Source organism: Mus caroli, chromosome 19, assembly GCF_900094665.2.
Source record: "Mus caroli chromosome 19, CAROLI_EIJ_v1.1, whole genome shotgun sequence".
Taxonomy (NCBI): Eukaryota; Metazoa; Chordata; class Mammalia; order Rodentia; family Muridae; genus Mus; species Mus caroli.
The window spans coordinates 34,207,832-34,227,357 of NC_034588.1; the positions used below are offsets into that span (position 1 = coordinate 34,207,832).

The 19,526-nt window shown below is 40.7% G+C and overlaps 1 protein-coding gene across 1 annotated transcript in view; it reads left to right on the forward strand.

Moving 5' to 3' along the window:
* The window catches only part of Exoc6 (exocyst complex component 6), a 128,503-nt gene that overhangs the window by 72,409 nt on the left and 36,568 nt on the right, over positions 1 to 19,526 (forward strand). The window contains exon 19 of the mRNA XM_021151208.2: positions 10,954 to 11,095. Coding sequence (XP_021006867.1) covers positions 10,954 to 11,095 — 142 coding nt within the window. The remainder of the gene's footprint in view (positions 1 to 10,953; positions 11,096 to 19,526) is intronic.

Below are 19,526 nucleotides of genomic sequence, written 5' to 3' on the forward strand. Positions count from 1 at the left end.
CTCACTTTGTAGACCAGGCTGGCCTCGAACTCAGAAATCCGCCTGCCTCTGCCTCCCGAGTGCTGGGATTAAAGGCGTGCGCCACCACGCCCAGCAACTCTTCCTTTTAAAAGCAGCTTTACTGAAGTTTTTATTTATTTTTACAGTATTTGTCCTTTCTATGTCTAGTTGTGTGTCCTTGACAGAATAAAAGCTAATATATTTTCAGATAGTGAAATTTCTTCTTAAGGGGACAGTTTAATGTAGCATGTAATCTATAAATGTTTCTATCATGTATTCTCCCTTTCCTTTTGTCCCTGTCACTTGATGGGTCTGTACCAGTACTCTTTCCTTGCCTCTGTTTGGGACCCACATGTGTTTTCTAAAGCATGGCCTAATCTTAATGTCTAAACTGGCATATTTACTGTGTCTGGATCTGTCTATATTAGCTTCGTGTATAGCTAAAACCTGCCCGGATCTTTCCCAGAATTCTATCTGATGACACCTCCTTCACACAGCTCTTGCTGATTGCACTTAATTACACGAGGTTACTTTCCCTCTCTTTACCCCTCCCTTTCATATTTTGTCTTTTGTGTGCTGTTCGTAGACTACTTTCTCTTGTTAGAATTCTATCTTCTTATGAAGAAATGCATCTACTCAGCTTTGTATTTTCTGTCATATCTAATACAGAATGATTGGTAAGCATTTTTAATTAGCTGTAAGAGAAATAGTGGAGACACGGATTACACTAAGTTCTTTCTGCAGGCTGGCCAGCGTTAGAGTGGGGCCCTGTGTCAAGAAAACAAACCAGAATAGAAAATGCATCTCAAAATTTTATACTGACTGTGTTTTCCTTTATGTGAAGAATATGAATGGTCCATGTGTTGGTATCTATGTGCAAACTTGAAACATCTTAAGGACATAACAAATTCTTTTCTTTTTAGTATGTGCCTTGAGTTTATTATGTAAAATCTTTGCTTTTTTTTGTTTTTGTCTTTCCGACTCTTTCTATACCTTCAACACTTTCACTTTTCAATGACTTTCTTCTCCTCAGAATATACTTTCAACGATATTCTGATAGGATAGACAGCATGCTCTATCTTGGACACACTTGGTACACATGGGATCACCGTTTGGCCCTGATGACCACTTTGTTTTAGACAATCTCATAGAGACATTAGGTATTTATAACATGAACCATATTGTAGGAATGTCTACGATGGTATACCAAATGCTGGACCATGCAGCTGCTTCTATGCAGCATCCCTAGAAGACACATAACAATTCTAAGCACACTAAATTCAGTGTGAACACTATTTCAGTGTTCATCTGCCTGTGGCTGCAGTCTATTTGAACTTCTGCTCTGAGAGGGATATTTTGTTGTTTGTTTCTTTTTGTCATTTTCCAATGTTTGCTGAGGGTTGTGGATGGTACAAGATGGACAGGAAATTGTTTCCAACTCAATTCCTGAGCATCTTCAGTACTTCCTTAATATGTGACGGATGCTCTGTTCTTTACCCAGGGCCTGTGGCTCCTTTCATTTCCCATGCCTGTCTTGATGATGCTGGATCACTTTTGCCAAAACAGTGTGTTCTGAGAGGTTTTTTTTTTTTTTCATATTTGTTTTGATTGAAAAGAATACTTTTACATTTAGCATTTTTTTCATGTACTCTAGCAATCCCCTATGGTCTGTCTCATATGTTTTTCATAATTTACCATTTATCCAAGATGTATATCATATACTAGCAAAGGTTTGCCAGTTGGACATTCACACTGAGACCATGAGCTAAGTATACATTGGTTGCTGATGTCTCAAAAGACTAAATGCTTAAGTTGTAAGTGTATATAACGACATTCTCAATTACTTCCCTGATGTTAAACACTGTAGAAATACAATTCTGAATTGCTCCTGGTCTGTACTCTATTAGAAGAAGTGGTAGCAAGAATGGAAAGATGTATAAATCAAATAGCCATGACAGTTTCCCAGGAAGCCAGTGGATTAGGATAGGTCTCAAGACCTGGCTCTAAGTAACCAGTGAGAGGAATGTGAGTGAACATAATCAGAACAGACCAAGTGTCTGCACATGCACTGGAGGGTCTGTCGCACTCTGTAGTAAAATCCTTTCCGTTTAGTTTTTTGAGATAGGATGTTGCTATAGAGCACAGACTGGCCTTGAACTTGCAGTGTCCTTTTGCCCTTTTGTCTCCTGTAGGACCCTGGGTTTTATCCGTACTAAAAAAAGAAAAAAGGCTTCTTGGCTGGGAGTGGGGCATGTCTACAGTCTCAGCACTTGGGAAGTAGAAGAAGAAGAATCAGGAGACCAGGATTCCTGGTCAGACTGGGCTATGGTCTCATAACACAAACAGATAGCAGGTTTAGATATGGGATAACTCTGTTTTCTGTCTTCCCTTTTGTGCAGGAATCATCAGGTGGGAGAGCGAAATTGTTACATAGTTTTAACTCTAATGTCTTCCATGGAAATCAGTGCCATGGACAGTAGCCTCTGTGGATTGCGGGGAAACAAAAAAGAAGCAATTGGCGGATATGCTGGGTGTCTGTAAGGACTTCCTCTTCGTTCTGAACATTGTTCCACATCATGTTGACGGCTATTCCTAGGGGGAACACAAATAAATTACACTGATCGCTCTACCCGACTTGGGTGTGCACAAACATATGTATGTATGTGTGTGTGTGTTTACTGATGATTGGACTTAGGGCATTGTTTGTGGTAGGCAAACACTCTGCTATTGAGTTTTTGTTTTGAGGCACAACCTTGCCACCTTGCTCAGGGAGGCCTTGATCCTCCTGTTCAGTCTCCAGATAGACAGGACTCTAGGCCTCTGCCACCAGGCCCAGATTTTTTTTTATGTGTTTGTTTTTTTTGATACATTTTTACTCTTCTTTGATACATCACTTTTTTTTTTTTTAATGTGGGGCTGTTTTGCCTGTGTGTATGTATGCCTGTGCCCCGCATTCTTGCCTCCCTAGCCCTTATTTACACTTAAGATTGGGTCATCTTAGATATTCAGATTTGCTCAAGTGCAAGTGACTGGTGGTATCCACCCTAGCCTATCCCTAGCCTAGGGCTTAGACTAGTGCTGTCACCTACTGTCACCTGGAATAAGCATCTTCAGGACTCTGATAATCTGAAGTTTGGGGATACTATTATGCCATATAAGGTGGGGTTTTTCTTTTGTTTTGTTTATCCTAAAGTCAGGGTTTCTCTGTATAACCCTGTCTATACTGGAACTTGCTCTGTACAGATTTGAACTCAGGGATCTGCTTGCCTCTGCCTACCAAGTGCTAGGATTAAAGGCAAGCACCACCACTACCTGGCTTTATGAGCATGCGTTCGTGTGTACACACACACACACACACTGCAAAATGTAATTGAAAACCATAGACCTTACTGAAGTCACTTTGTGTTACCTGCAACAAAGCCACATGGTTTATGGAGAGGTTGGGATTCTGACTACATAATTCCTTGGCTATGACTTTCTTTTTACCATACCATTCATTCCTCAGGATCTGTCATTCAGACGTGCTCCTCAGCAAATGAAACCTTACTGCACTGGGCTCTCAGCAAATTCTTTTTTTTTTTTTTTTTTTTTTGGTTTTTCGAGACAGGGTTTCTCTGTATAGCCCTGGCTGTCCTGGAACTCACTTTGTAGACCAGGCTGGCCTCTAACTCAGAAATCCACCTGCCTCTGCCTCCTGAGTGCTGGGATCAAAGGCGTGCGCCACGACTGCCCTGAAAATTCTTAAACAGCTAACTTAGGTGAGCATGGTAGTGTATGCCTGAATCCCCAACAGAGGTGGAGGTAAGAGGATCAGAAGGTCATGTCCTACTCAGCTGTGTATTGAGGGCAAGGCTAACTTGGGCTATATGAAAACCTGTTTTTAAGAAATAAAGAAAGAAATTGGTTAGGGGAGGGGCAGGCAAGTCATAGGATCTTAGAGAAAAGGAAGAGAAGTTAAGGGAGAAAGGGAAGAAAGGTTGAAACCTAAATAGACATCTTTGAATGACTGCCCTGTGCCTTTTTTGTTTTATTTTCTGAGAGACAGGGTTTTATGTAGTCTGGGCTTTTCTAGAACTTGTTAGCTAGCTATGGATGGTCTTGGACTCCAGATTTTTCCACCTCTGCCTCCTAAGTAGTGGTATTATAGTCATGCCCTTAGCTTGTATTCTATTTTCAGTAGTGACTGTTGAAGGAGACCCCTGCCTAGCGAGAGTTCCCTTTCAGGCCCCAGATTGGGTACAAACCACACTCAAAACACCTTTTTCCACAGAGATCCTTTGTTAGGCCAGCAAGAAAAGTTAAAGCGGCTGCTTTCTGACTCAGGCAGAAAAACAGCAGCAAATGACCTTGACTTTTAAGAAGAGAAAATGAGAGGTCTGTGTTAGAGTGGGCTAGGATGCAGTGGTAAGTTTTGATTTGGCATGTGGATTAGAGCAGCCAAAGGGGGTTTGATTGCTAGACTTCAATATTTTGATAGCTGGACCTTGAAAGTCAGCCTCAGGGGGAGGAAGTGGCCAAAGAAGGGAATAGACCCAGGTGGCTAGCTTGGTTTTTTGTTTGTTTGTTTTTGTTTTTTGTTTTAGATTTATGTATTATGTATGTAGTGGCCTGCCTATATGTATGCCTGCAGGCCAGAAGAGGGCACCAGATCTCATTTCAGATGGTTGTGAGCCACCATGTGGTTGCTGGGAATTGAACTCAGGATCTCTGGAAAAGCAGCCAGTGCTCTTAACCTCTGAGCCATCTCTCTAGCTCCCAGGTGGCTAGCTTTAGGAATGTAATTTAATGGTTTTTAGCAAGGCAGAGGGACTGGGGTGAAAAGGTAAGGCCTGCCAGATCCACGCTGGCCAGAATTCTTTCAACTGTGTCACTATCAGCCGTCACATCTATTAATTAATACATTGGCATGGGTTGACATGTGCCTAATTCACTGATGGTTATTTGGGAGTTACCGCAATAATATAATCTGGTAGGGACTCTGGCAATTTCTTTGGGCATTTAAAACTGTAGTATCACTGTAAAATAGTGAACTCACATTTTGTATGTTCCTGGGACACTGAGCTGTATGCCTGCACAAAGAAATGCAGACATGGCCCAGTTCTCAGAGAGTTTCTGCTTTGATAATGGTTTTTGGTGTGTTTTAATTTCCCAGTCTGAATTCTATGGATTGGCCATACTACAGGTCAACTGCAGGGAGAATTAAGTAAATCTTTGCATCTTTTGTTTGTTAATATTTGCCAAGAGAGAAGAGTTTTAGGACCATATTAATTAATCAAGTAAATTTCCTATATAAGGTTTGGGAATTTCAACACTTGGAGGGTAGAAGATCAGAAATTCAGACCCTCCTTGGATATGTAGTGGTTTGGAGGCTAGCCAGGGATGCATGTGACCTGGTCTAAAATAAATAAATAAACAAAAAGTAAATCCAAACCAAGCCAAAACAACAAAAATCCTTCCCCCATTTAAATATCTGTTTTGTAGCCCAGAAATCCATAGCCTGGAAACAGGAGGAATTTCTACTAAACCTTAATCTTTCAAGACTTCCTTAATGTGTCTTTTTCTCTCTCTGGGACTGCCAATGACAACAGCAAGGATGCCAGCCAGAGAGCTGATATGTGGGTGTGGCATGCCATTAAAATCCACTCAACCGACTGCTAAAAAAAAAAAAAAAAAAAGCCAAAGTGAGATGAGCAGAGACTGGGACGTGGAGGTTAGAAATGTGTGCATTACAGGTGATCACCCGGGGAAGATTCATTTCGGTTTTAAGAGAATCGTGTTGGTTTTATTCATGTGGCTCCTCACCCCAAAGAACCTTCCGTGGCAGTCTGGAGTCCACGTGAGTGGTGAGCCCTGGAGTAGGGGAAAGGGTTTCAAAAGCCCGAGAGGAGAGAGTGCGCATTGGTAGTTGATTGTGGGGTTGGGGTGAGAGATGCAGCCCATTCCGTCAGGGATAAAAGCAGATGAAGACACAGAGTTGAGAGAAACCGAGGCATGCATGGGCCGAGAGTGCTGCATGTGGGGAGTGGGGATGTTTGCATGAACTGTGGGTGACTTGGCACAGTCTCAAAAATCTGTCCTCAAGGTGGTATTAAAATCATTATTGAAACTCACTAAAGAAAGCCATCTTGATAGTTAAACCTTTACAACCCCCCATTCTGTATTATTGGGAATCTGAGACATCTAGTGTGTACTCCTAGGAAATACACTAAAACCCATCTTGATGGCTAAAAGGACCTTGTGCATCGTGATGTCATCTCGGGGGGGGGGGGGAATTTTAATATTCTGTACTGTTTCAGGGCCTTTTTCTTTAATAGCATTTTTTATAATTGAGCAAGATGTACTTTCACATAGCAAAACTTGCCAGTGGTTCTTTTTTTGAGATAAGCTTTCTCTGTGTATCTTTGGCTATCATGGAACTTTGTAGATCAGGCTGGCCTCAAACTCAGAAATCTGCCTGCCTCTGTCTCCTAAGTGCTAGGATTAAAAGCATGTGCCACTATTACCCTGCCATGTTAGTAGTTCTTAATTGTACAAATAGAAGGGAGAGTTACAGAATTCTTGATGTAAATGTTTCCTTTTGAATTATCTCTTTATTTTTTAATTAAAATTTTTATTTCTAATTTTAATATTTCGTCCACGTTCTCTCAGTGTATACGTTTTTAAAAGACTGTGTATTGTAGCTCTTTAGGACATTGTCCAGGTCATCCGAACACTTTTCCGTTCTTTCTGCATCTGAAAAAGCTTACTTCACAGTCTCAGAACTCAGGTTTCTGAGGCGAACGAAGAGTTAGAGTGTTTGTATAAAGTAGGAACTTGCTGTTGAACTGAAGTGACTTTAAAGAGCATGGTCAGAGTGAAGAGATCCACTCAGCAAATCCACTACTCCTTTGTTTTCTTTTTTCTTTTTTTTTTTTTCTTTACTCCCAGCCTCTGAAAACAAAACCTGATACTAATTTAAAGAATAACACAGGATTCAGTATATTTGCCCCTTTGCATTTTTACATAAGGTTAAAAAGTAGTTCTTCAAGATAAATGTGTGTGTGTGTGTGTGTGTGTGTGTATGTGTGTGTAGATTTAAAAAAAAAAAGAAAATGGATCCTTTGGGGGTTGTTAAAGAAGAGGAGATCACTACAGAAAGAATGGCTGTGGTGTCAGGGATTTTACATCATCTGTATTTTTGAGAATGAAAGCAGCTTTGAAAAACACTTTCAAACGGTCACTGTCTAAATAAAAACTTTCTTAGGAGGCGTGTGAAATAAGAGACTGGTGAGACAAATACAGACTTCAAATGAGGATTTGAAATGCCAAATTAGTTTTTAAGATTTCAGTGTCTCGCCCACTATGCTATTAGACCTATGAAAACATTGCTTCGAAACCAAAACAGTTTGAGCCATAATCTAATAAAATGTGTTGTGTTTGCATGGGTTTGTTATTTTATATTTCAAAAGAAACAGTATCTGTAGCCCAATCTACAATAGTAAATTATTTTGGAAATTTGGCTTGACGTACAAACAGATGTGTCGTCTTGATTTCTTTCCACCGAGGTTGGTGGTGAGGGGTTCATTGTTCTGTGACTGGCACTGAAAGCCGTATTTCACAGCTTGCAGTAAGGAACTGTTGGGTAGAGAGTGGTTGTGCTCCACAAACGCGATTCAGAAAGTGTCAATCAAGCTCTTACACAGGTTATTCAGAGAACGAGTTCTCTTATTGATTTCACTAAACGTCGCCTCATGCTGTCCTTGATTGGCACAGCCTGGCAGGGAGGATGGATGAATCTGTCACCGGCTAGTTAATTGTGTTGCTGATCTCAGTCTGACATCAGGTCTTTGACTCCTAAATGGCTCAATACAAAACAAATTAGCAGATTGTAGTCATATTTCTCATTCTATATGCTCTTGGCTCTGTTGACTGCAGTCCATAAATCATATTGACTGACACACAAGCAGACGATGAAAGCTGCTTTTGAGACGTGCGTCCAGGAAGGAGCGCTGAGAAGGTGCATGGAAGGATGCTTATGGCTGACCCTGTGGGAATTTCCTAGGAGCCAAATGTCTCTTTGCCACAATTGTTCTCAGAAGAAAAGCTTTGGGGTAATGCAAAAAGGATCTAATATGTCAGCAGATTCTCTTTTACAAGTCCCTTTGAAATATAAGAAGTTTGTCTAAGGGTTTTCTCCCTTGGCAAGTTGTTTTTCAGGAAAAAAAATGCTAAAGCTGGTGAAAAAACAGTTACCTTTTTAAAAGTTTGGCGGGTGTTTTTACTTACTGAACTTTGTGTTGTTAAAGAGAAAGAAAATGCTGGTAATGTTACAAGAAGTTTTTCTGATGAGGGCAGGAAATATGTTTGGTTGCTTAAAATGTATTAAATGTGCACTGTTTTGTTGATTATTTTGACTGTGTTTTCATATTCATGTCTATTAAAAGCTAGTTTTTAAAGATAATTATGAAAGTGTTTAAATTTTTTGTCTTAGGATGATGAACTATTATGAGAGTCAATATTCCTAGTTGTAATAGTGTTCTGAAAGGTGTGTTTGGTTTATTAAGATAGGCCAAGATTCTTAGGCACGAAATATCAGTTGCAAATACGTTTTTGAGTTTGTAAATATTGAAGACATTAAAATTCTCCTATATAGAATAAGTAGATAAATTTAAGAATGGTCTTATGCATTCTGAAATTAGGCAGTGGACATCTAGAGAATAATATATAATCTTATAAAACATGTTTCATAAAATTTCAACAATGTGAATCTTTGGTAGTATTAACTTTGGTTTGATATATAAAAAGGGATAATTCATTTTATTTTAAATGTGTATAAAATTTTTTATTCCGTCAGTCTTTAAAATGCTTATCTTTGATAACGGTAAGCCTGTATTCAATATGCCTAATCAAAAGAAATTTAATGTTAAGATTTTGCAGTTATAAATATTATTTAACTGAAAAACAAGATTGCGTATGTGTTTTTATTGCCTGCTTCTACCAGATTTATGAACCAGCTTAAACCCTTTCATTGTTTGGCTCCAGTACTTTTGTATATCTATTTGTGTCTCTGAACCTATGTTAAAATAATACCACTTATGACGTATGGCATACTTAAGTACAAAATAAGCTATATAATTTTTTGACAATTTATCGATCTGCTTTTTCAGTTAGTACATTGTCATGGAATGATGTAATAGGTCATAGAGCTGAATTGATGGAGAAGTTCATTGGGCTAAAATGAACTAGTTGTTCCATCAAGTCAACATAGCATTTCTGTGAAGTATTTGCAAGCCTCTCACACTGTAATTAACGGATGTGCCTTGATTTCTCTTTTCCTGGCCTTTATCCCCTCCCATTCATATTGATAGTGCTCTGCCTGGAGAGTGGACCTGCGTGGCCGCAGGCTGGCTCCTCTTGGGCTTAGGGCTTTGAGCATGCTGGGTTTTTCATTGTTGGCTGCATTCCTTTTTTTGGCAATTCATCAGTATCTGTCAAATATATTGTCTGCATTGGCTTTTATCTCTGCAGTTTTTGATTGAGAAACTGACATTGCCTATCAGATATTTTGTTTCCTGCTATGCATAGTGCCTAGATGCTCAGAACCCATCCATGAGCACTTTGGTTCCAAGGATAGAATGTCTTAGACTATTTTTAATGTGTAATTTAAAGGACAGATATTCTAGTAAGTTAGGACTGCATTTGTTGTTCTTGAGACCTTTCCCACGAACTCTGCATAAACATTTTTGTGCTAGTACGCTGTAGCATGCATGTTTGGAAGATAGATTTTATCATTTTTGTCTCCCTATTTGGCTTTGTGATTAGTAGGAAGAAAAAATAGTTACCAAATATCACTAGGTAAATCTTCATTAATTAAAACGAGGCAAAACATGGCATGTCCCCTGAAAGTCATTATTTTCCTAACCATAATCCTAGATCTTTGACTCCCACATGGGAAACAGCCCATCACCTCATCATATAATCGTTTGTAGGCAGCCACCCTAGAGGATTACACTGGAAAACTTTGACCTAAAACAGTTCATGTATATTCTGTTAAATATCTGCTTGAGTTAGAGATAGGGTGTAGGCCACATGCCTTTAATCCCAGCATTCAGGAAGCAGAGGCAGGCAGATAGCTCTCTCGGTGTTCAAGGCCAGTCTGGTCTACATAGTGAGCTCCAAGATGTCCAGAGCTACAGAATGACAGCCTGTCTTATATATATATGTGCATATGTATATGCACACACACACACACACACACACGTATACATACACACTCATATATAACATTCAGCTGTATAATCTCTAGGGCAAACATTAAAACAATGGTATTTGAAGAAAATTGAAATAAGGCTGTCAGCTAATTTTATATCATGTATCTCAGTGAAGGAAGACCACGAGTATCCGTTTCTGTAGTTAGGTAGCATGCATTTGATTGAGTAGAAATGAAGCTGAAGTGGAAGGGAGAGGCTGACCTTTCCCCTATGGTAGCTGTGACTCCATACCACAGACCAATACGCTGAGTGGAGGTGAGAACTCCAACTCCAGTGGTTTTGATTTTTAGGTACAGTTTAAGTAGTAATAGCAACAATAGCTCAAATTACACAGTTAGCTTCCTTTGTTCTATCTTAGCTAAACATACAAAGGAGAGCTTAGGGGGCCTGGTATGAAAAAAGTGCTGTATCAGTATTGTGATTTAGTGTAATAAATGCCATATTCTCATGTGCATTTAAAAGTGTTACATTATTTCAAGAGATCTGAAATAAGTCTTCAAAATTTACAATTTTCCTCTGTGCAGTTAGCACTTTAATAATGTTGTATCCTGAGAAAGATGGGTTTTAGTTCTTTGTAGAATACAGAACCAGAAAAGCCAACAGTCAATATTGTAAGAGTCCCAGGTGTAAAGTCTTGGGATATTTTACGACGTATTTCCATGTTTGCTTGTTTACGTTTTGTTTGTTTGTTTGTTTTGCCTAGGGGAAAGTTGCCCAGACAGCTTGCATGTCAGCCTGCCAACATCTATCCACATCCTTAATGCAGATGCTACTGGACAGTGAGTTAAAGCAGATCAGCATGGGAGCCGTGCAGCAGTTTAACCTCGATGTCATACAGTGCGAACGTAAGTACATACTGCCCAGCTCGCCCGCCTTCTCCACACACCTATAGTTAAATGTTATGGGAAGCGGTAGTCTATAGTAGGACAGCTTGAAGGCCCAAGTTAACGAAAATTTTTGGCAGCTTTAGAAGTAAAGCGAACTCCTTCCTAGGAAGAAAGAAATATCTCAGCTTCACATAACAGCCTCCAAGAGGTTCACTGAAGTGCTGGTCTAGATCAAGGTAACTCAAAAAGTGATTTCTTCCCTCTGGTCATTCATGCCTCTCTGGTACCATGCTTTAATGCCTGCTTTAAGTGAATGAAACAATCCCCAGCTTGTCATTTTCACTTTTTCTGAACATGTAGGTTATTGCTGAGAGACCTTGCGTACCAAATGGTGCCCTACAGTCTGCTCCTCATTCCTAGACTGTTTTCCAGCCTTGACGACTGCAGTTGTTTTTCTACATTGTTTTGTTCAGATGATGAGGTTTGCATCTTCTGTGGTCTGGTGCTGATGTTAGCAAATGAGCTTTAGAACTATATGGTTAGCCTTGTTACACGTGCTTCGGTCTTATCAAACCTGCAGTCTAACTCGCTGCCTGAAAACTTTGAGTCTTGATGAATGGGTCCCTGGTTGACTATGAACGGTTAAATGATGAAGATCTCTGGTTGACAAAGGGCTCAGACATCTCCATTGACCATTCAGGGTCACTGGGGCATGAAACAGATTGCAAAAAATGTTTCTGGGGAAAAATTTACAATAATGTATTATTTTAAAAACTAAAAAGATATCAGCAGTCTTCAACTAAAATGGAAATATCATATTTTTTCAGCAATAAATATAAAGTGTTTGTGCATCTTCTGTGTATAATGTATTCTGCTAGGGAGGAAAAAGTCTGCTTTTTACGAAAGTGATTAACTTTATCTTACCATAAACCTTTTGTTTTTATCAAAGTAAAATTCTCATTTATAAAATATCTATTTTGGATTTATAAGTCTTTGACTCTAAACTGAACCTTAAATCATCAATTATTATTTTCCTCCCACGGATTATCTGCCCCTCCCCATCTCTGTCAGCCCTTTCTTTTCTCCCTTCTCTTCATTTCTCTCTTTATTTTTAATTTGATTTTAATTAGTATACAAAGTAGTAGATTTCCTTACAGCATTTTTATGCATACTGAGTTTTGGTGGACTACCCCCACATCAGCTCCCTTCCTGTCTTCCCCTTCTGCTTGAACCCTTCGACCCCAACATTACATTTTCTATCCCCCTTTCTTGTGCTGAGAATTGAACCTAACTGAGCAACACCCCAACTTAAACTGGTTTCTTACAATTTTTAAGAAGTTGTGTTTTGAGATCATTACAGTCTGATATTGCTTATGTCAATATTTCACACACATATTGCTTGATTCATTTTGTATTATTTTGTCTTTAGTGTGGCTTATAAATAACTAGGTATTTGGCCAGCTAGCTGGTTCACTGGGTAAAAGCAGTTTCTGCCAAGCCTGAGTTTAATCCCAGAACCCACATGGTAGAAGAAGAAAACTAAGTCCCACAAGTTGCCCTCTGACCTCTGCATGTGTGCCGTGGTGTAAGCATGTGGTCACCCTTATGTATGCACACAGAATAAATAAATATGGCAAAACTTTAATAATAGTTGGCAGTTGAACCTCTCGTTGGGTTAGGCTGTGCCTTATTACATATATTGCTGGGTGGTAGACATTGCTGTGTGCGTGGGCAAGTTTCTGGTGTCTTTTTTACTTCCCAGTATTAGTGCACCCTCCTCCTCCCAGTACCCACTCACATAGTCCTTCTCCAAGCCCACCCTCCTCTTCTCTTTTGAGGAGGGGAAGCACCCCCTGGTCTTACCCCCTCCTCCCGCTAACCAAGACAGTTCATTTAGAGGTGCAGGATCCACAGGCAGGTAGGCACCAGACTCGGGGACAGCCCCGGCTCCAGTTGTTGGGGGACTCACATGAAGACCAAGCTGCTCATCTGCTACATATGTGCAGGGGGCCTGGGTGCAGCTGTGCTCACTTTTTGGTTAGTGATTCAGTCTCTGGGAGCCCCCAGGGATCCAGGTGAGTTGGTCTTCCTGTGGAGCCTCTATCTTCTTTAGGTCCCTCAATCCTTCTCCCATTTCTTCCATAAGACACCCAGAGCTTCATCTAATGTTTAGGTGTGAGTTTCTGCATCTCTTTCCATTGGTTATTGGGGGGAGCCTCTTAGAGGACAGTTATGCTAGGTTTCTGTCTGCAAGCATAACAGAGTGTCATTAATAGTATCAGTGATTGGTTCTTGCCCATGGATGGGTCTCAATTTGTGGCAGTCATTGGTTGGCCATTCCCTTATAGGAAGGATACATTTTGGGTCAAAGATTTTGTGGTGGGTTGCTGTCCCTATGCCTCTACTGGGGGTCCTACAGAAAGTGGCTACTTCCACTATAACCCACAGACCCAAAGAAGCCAAGTAACAAGGAGGGCCCAAGGGAGGATGGTTGAATCTTGCTCAGAAGGGGAAACAAAATAGATATCAGAGGTTGATGGAAGGAGGGAACTAGGTGGGAAACGGGAGGGGGAGGGGAGAGGTGCAGGGGGTGTAGAGATAATAGTTAGGGAGAGCAGGGGAGAAAGAAGGGAAATGGGGGGGGGCAAACTCTAGGATGCTCCAGATACTTGGGGCTGGGGGAGTCCCCAGGAGGTCTGTGGAAGCAGCTCTAGCTGAGGGTGTCTCTGTTTTCTTACCTCCCCGTGGAGGACTACAGAAAAGCATGGACTATGTCCCCATCCCAGGTATTGCCTCCCCGGTCTCTCTAGGATATTTCCTATCTCTAGTCATTCCTTTGGGCAGTTTCTAAAGGCGCCATTTGAATCTCTCAGAGAAAACCAAGAAAGGAAATGCAATCTGGCGTCCTGTGCAAGAGGGTCAAACTTTAACTCTGTTGGGCAAGAGTCTCTGTCCCCAGAGACATGGGAGGGAGGGACTTGTTTTAAGATTTTGCCTTTAATGGTCTCTGCCTTTTAAAGTTTATCATGCATGACTACTGTAATCATTATACTTTTCTTGTATTTTTTTTTCCTTTTGGGCATTTTTTAAAATAAACTTATCTATTTTCTGTGTATGCACGTACATGTGTGTTTATGTTTGTCATGGCATGCGTGTGGCGTTCAGAAGACAACATTACAGGAGTTAGTTCTCTTCTTCTACCCTATGGATTCCAGGGATCAAATTCAGGTCATCAGGCTTGGTTGCAAGTACCTTTGCTGCTAAGCCATTCCATTGCCCTATAATCGCTGGCTACTCCTTAATGTAGTGTCACATGTGCAGTACTGACTGAACAAATACAAATGACTTTTGTGTCTAGTTTTCTTCCTCCAATGTTAAATAGTCTTTTCTACAAAGTAGCTTTTAACTTCAGTAGTGAATTTATAGTATAAATAATTATGAACCCTCATACTTTTTCTGGTAGAAAAAATATACACTCTCATCCACTGGCAAGTTTTAGGGATTGTTGTATATATTAATTATGTGAAAATGAAACTTTCTCTAATACCATAGAGAAACTATATTAAGGGAATTTTAAAAATAAGTTTTTATCGTGTTTTAAATAATCCTTTTTTAAGTCTAGGGAAATGTAGTTTTAAAATATAAAGCTTATTTTCAGTTTTCTACATATTGGGAGAGGGCAAGAAAGAAGGTACAGAGGAAGGGGAGTTTTGCTGCATGAGGAAGGGGAGGCTAGAATGCTTAATGAGTTTGTGGTGGTCTAAACATCACAGCATTCGCCTGGGGTATGAAGAGGAAATGCCAGCAGTCTGATAGAGAATCTTAGAAGTCAGTCACTGGGCTCCCCCACGCAATGGTCATGACGCACAGACTCTCACATTCCTCCATGCTGAGGTCCTCTGGCACTGGAGACAAGAGCAATCTAACTGTGTGCTGGGCATAGAATGACCCTGCTGTGTAGTGGTCCAGCCCTACCTTAACATCTGACTGGAAGGGTTAACTGTACTTCAGAGAATGTGTTTCCATGAGACACATGTTGCTCGCTCTGTTGGTTATGTTGACCTGAAACCACTTGCTTTCTGAACTTCTCCTATGTGAGAAGTTATGTCCTAAGGCTCGAGTTCCCACCAGTCTGTATTGGGTCCTTTATGTACATTAGAGAAAGTTTGCCTTTCCATAGCACGTGGCTGTTCAAGTAAGATACAAACTAGATTTCTGTTGCCTGCATCTTCCTGCCTCCTCATTTCATCATGTATGTATAAGTAGACTGCTACATGTGTGTATAAGAAGATATGCCACAACTTTCTGTGGCATATCTGCTTAGAGTCATGCACCAAAGATAAACTTTCATCCCCAAGTTAATTCTATAAAAACTTCTCTTTATCCTCTAACATTCTACCCACTAGTTTAGCTGTAATCCCTTCATTGCCAATGTCTGATGCTGTGACCTAAGGATACCACTATCATATGCAGTTAGGCTATCAAGCACACTGTTCTGTATGCTATACTTTATTAACAAAAGCCAAACTGCAGGGTATGGTATCATATACTCATAATCCTGGCACTTGGGAGGCTGAGGCAGGAGGATTGCCACAAGTTCAAGGCCAGCTTAGGCTACATGGTGAGAGCCCTCCAATGTTTTAAAAACTACAAAGAAGCTCAGACTAGCCTTTCCTATTGGCCAGAATGTACTTTGAAATAACCAAAGCTATGGCACTGTAAAATCCAATAATGACAGGACTGGGAAGCTGGCACAGTCTACAAGCACAAGGACTTAGATTCTTATTGCCAGTACCCATGGGCAAAGCTGGGCACAGTGGCACACACCTGCAGTCCCTGCTTAGAAGCCAGAGACAGATGATGATCCTGTAGCTCATTTTACAGCCAGACTGGCAGAATCAATGAGCTCCAGGTCCCTTAGGAACCATGTCTTGAAAAATAAAGTGGAAAATGTGCGTTTGTCTGTGTACGTGTGTGAGTGTACGTGTGTGTGTGTGTGTGTGTGTGTGAGTGAGTGTATGTGTACGTGTGTGAGTGTACGTGTGTGTGTGTGTGTGTGTGTGAGTGTATGTGTGTGTACGTGTGTGAGTGTATGTGTGTATGTGTACATTTGTGAGTGTATGTGTGTGAGTGTGCATGTGTGTGTGTGTGTGTGTGTGTGTGTGTAGGTCAAAGCAAAACTCGTGGGAGTTAGTTCTGTCCTCCCTCCACACTCAGAGAGTAGCCTCAAGTCGCCAGACATGGTGGCAAATACCTTTACCTCTGAACCTCTCTCCAGCCTCACTGAAGCTTTTAAATCAAGACTTGATGGAATCTGTATCAAGAAAAGTTAACCTTAATGTCTTGGAAATTATACTAGATGCGGAGAGAGGCTGAAAGCAGGGAGACAGCTTAAAAGACTTAAGCCTTTTCCTTTTCAAAGATAAACAGAGCCTGATATTAGAAGGTGGAAGTCAAAACTTGAGAAAATTGATTGCAGACATTTTGGAAGGGGGAATATATGAAATTGGTGAATTAATTGAATGTGATTGGATTAAGATGATTAAAGTTAGAGACTTACACAGTGGAGAGACCTACAGAAAAATCTTGTAGTTAAAGGAGTGTGAAGGGGGAAGAAAGGAGATATTTAGGCATACAGGATAGATTAATGGAATGCTATGTTCCCCCAATGGGAATTTTATGAACGTTGCTTAGTGCTGTGCTCATGGTGAAAAGTCTGTGAATGTTTATTTGTTGAAGAGAGAAACAAATAATAAACTAGACATCTCTGTCTGAGGTCACTTACGGAGTTCTACCTTGTAAAGACTTAAGGCCACCTAGTCATGTTGCACTTCAAATCCATACATTTAACTCTTTAATGTAAACATACCTCTTTAATGTAGACATACCTGATGGTGATTTCTTTTTGAAAACCTAATGTATTACAGAACTGAGGATAAACAACCTTTCGCTGTTCTGAGCTACACAGCCAGGAGTTCTTTGTTTCCTTGGGGGATCGGTTTCTCACATTCGGTCATTTTTCTTTGGAACTTGTTCCGCTTTTTTACTACCTTTTGTTGCAACCCTGAGTCAAACCTGATTTTACAGTGTTCGGATCCAGGAATGTGGGACTGCATGTGGACTTAGGAAGAATTCTGTGGGTTTGGAGTGCTTTCCTGCCTCTTTCTAGTGGTCTTCCTATGTAGCCCAGGCTGGCTCCACTCTCAGTTCCAGTTTGGACTATGCCATTTGGTTAGCAAGATGCCTCAGAATTTCCCCTAAAACACAGGATTTAGAGTTTAGGATTTCCCAGATAATCCTACTAAGAATGAGAGGCCAGAAATGTTCAGGCAAATGGAGAGTGCAGAGCGCTGAGGCCACATGTTAACTGATCCTTCATATTAGGAGGTACTTTGCACTTAGAAGATACAGCGCTAAACAAGATGGAATGGTGGCATTTGTACCCCAGCGAGGAGTCAATAACTTGATTAACAACTATTAAAAACTGTGGAATTCTGTAAAAGTAGTTGATACTTTGAGAAAATTGACACATTTAGATATGAAATCTCATGAAGTATCAAGTAAGGTCAGTGCATGTCTGTGGTGGGCATGTTTGCGTATCTTGATTATAACCACAGTACTAGCGTAGCTCCACGTTTAGTTAGGAAGATAACTAGGAATGTGTACTTGGGAAATGCAGAGCTGAGTGCCTCTGAGAGCCGCATTGAGCGGCTGAACCCATTACAGAACAAGATACATTTCTTCTTGATTGAGGCTGATTTGGCATGCTTGTCATAGGTGATATTCTAAACCTGCACATATATTCTGTTTCATGTTTATTAGTGCGTTATGCCTCAGTGTCGGTACCTTGCAGATAGAAGCATATTGAAGAAAAGATCTATCCTCTGACTAAATTGTTAGAAAAGTGTCTCAGAAGTCCTTCGTACTACTGACAAAATACAGGATATTACCAAAATATGGGGGAGCCAAATTCTACTCCATATTTAAAATAATCCAGACTAGATATAGACTATATATTATATGTTCTAGATTTAGATTATATATTCATATTTTCATATATTATATATATATAATCATGAGGCTATGATCTACTAAGAGTTTAATATCTGAAATACATAGGTATTAGAAAAGCATTGTATCAGTCTGAGCAGTGGTCGCGCACACCTTTAATCCCAACACTCAAGAAGCAGAGGCAGGCGGATCTCTGAGTTTGAGGCCAGCCTGATCTACAGAGGGAGTTCCAGGACTACAGTTCCAGAGCAAACTCTTGTCTTGAAAACCACCCCCCGGGCTGGTGAGATGGCTCAGTGGGTAAGAGCACCCGACTGCTCTTCCGAAGGTCCAGAGTTCAAATCCCAGCAACCACATGGTGGCTCACAACCATCCGTAACGAGATCTGGCGCCCTCTTCTGGAGTGTCTGAAGACAGCTACAGTGTACTTACATATAATCAATAAATCTTTAAAAAAAAAAAAAAAGAAAACCACCCCCCAAAAAAAGAAAGGAAGGAAGGAAGGAATAAAGAAAGGAAGAAAGAAAGAAAGAAAGGAACGAAGGGAGGGAGGAAGAGAAGAGAAGAAGGGGAGCGAAGGGAAACACTGCACTAGAGCGCTGGCAGCTACTTTTCTGTGCTGAGCATTGAACACAGGGCCTTGTGCTTGCTCAGCTAATGCTCTACCTCTGAGCTGTATTCCCTGGCCTTTTCTGCTTTGAGACAGTGTCTCACTAAATTGTCAGGCTGGCCTCAGACTTTTCGACCTTTTGCTGGGATTACAGGTGTGCCAGCACGGTGGCCAGCTTGACGTCTATTCTGATGGTTTAGTCATTGGGGCATGGATAAATCTCCAGGCAGGTCATCATTTTGGATAAAGATTTAACACGCCTAAAAGCTAAACAGAACAAAGCAAACAAACACAACCCACTCGCGGCAGAAATCTTTGTATATTTTCGTTTTTCCTGGTGGAGGCCATGGTCTTATGGCCCGATTTTAACCTTGGTGCAGATCCTCATATCCAAATAAGGGTATTGAGAGAAAGTCATGGGATGGTGTAAGCAGACTACCGCAATGTCATAGAGAAGTTGCTGAACATTGCTACATTGTTTGGGTGCCAGATTTCTTCCACACTAATAACGCTCCAAATGTTGATTGAGGGTACCTTGCTTAGATTTACTTCTAAGAAGTGGAAAAGACTAGATATCGTCATTGTGTGACAAGTAAATATCATTAAGGCTTTCATCTCCGGCTGCCAACCACTTGTAATGTAATATAAGTCAGGCTAGAACTCTAGCTCCTGACAACCCCCAGCAGCTTCGGGATCAGGGAAACCACTAGATGGTGCCATTAGTCACTCCTTACGATCTTAGGATGCATCCATACAGGTACTTGGCCTACCCAAAGTCTGAGTTCAAATCAGCTATTTTAATTTCAGCTTTACCAAGAAATGCGCAGC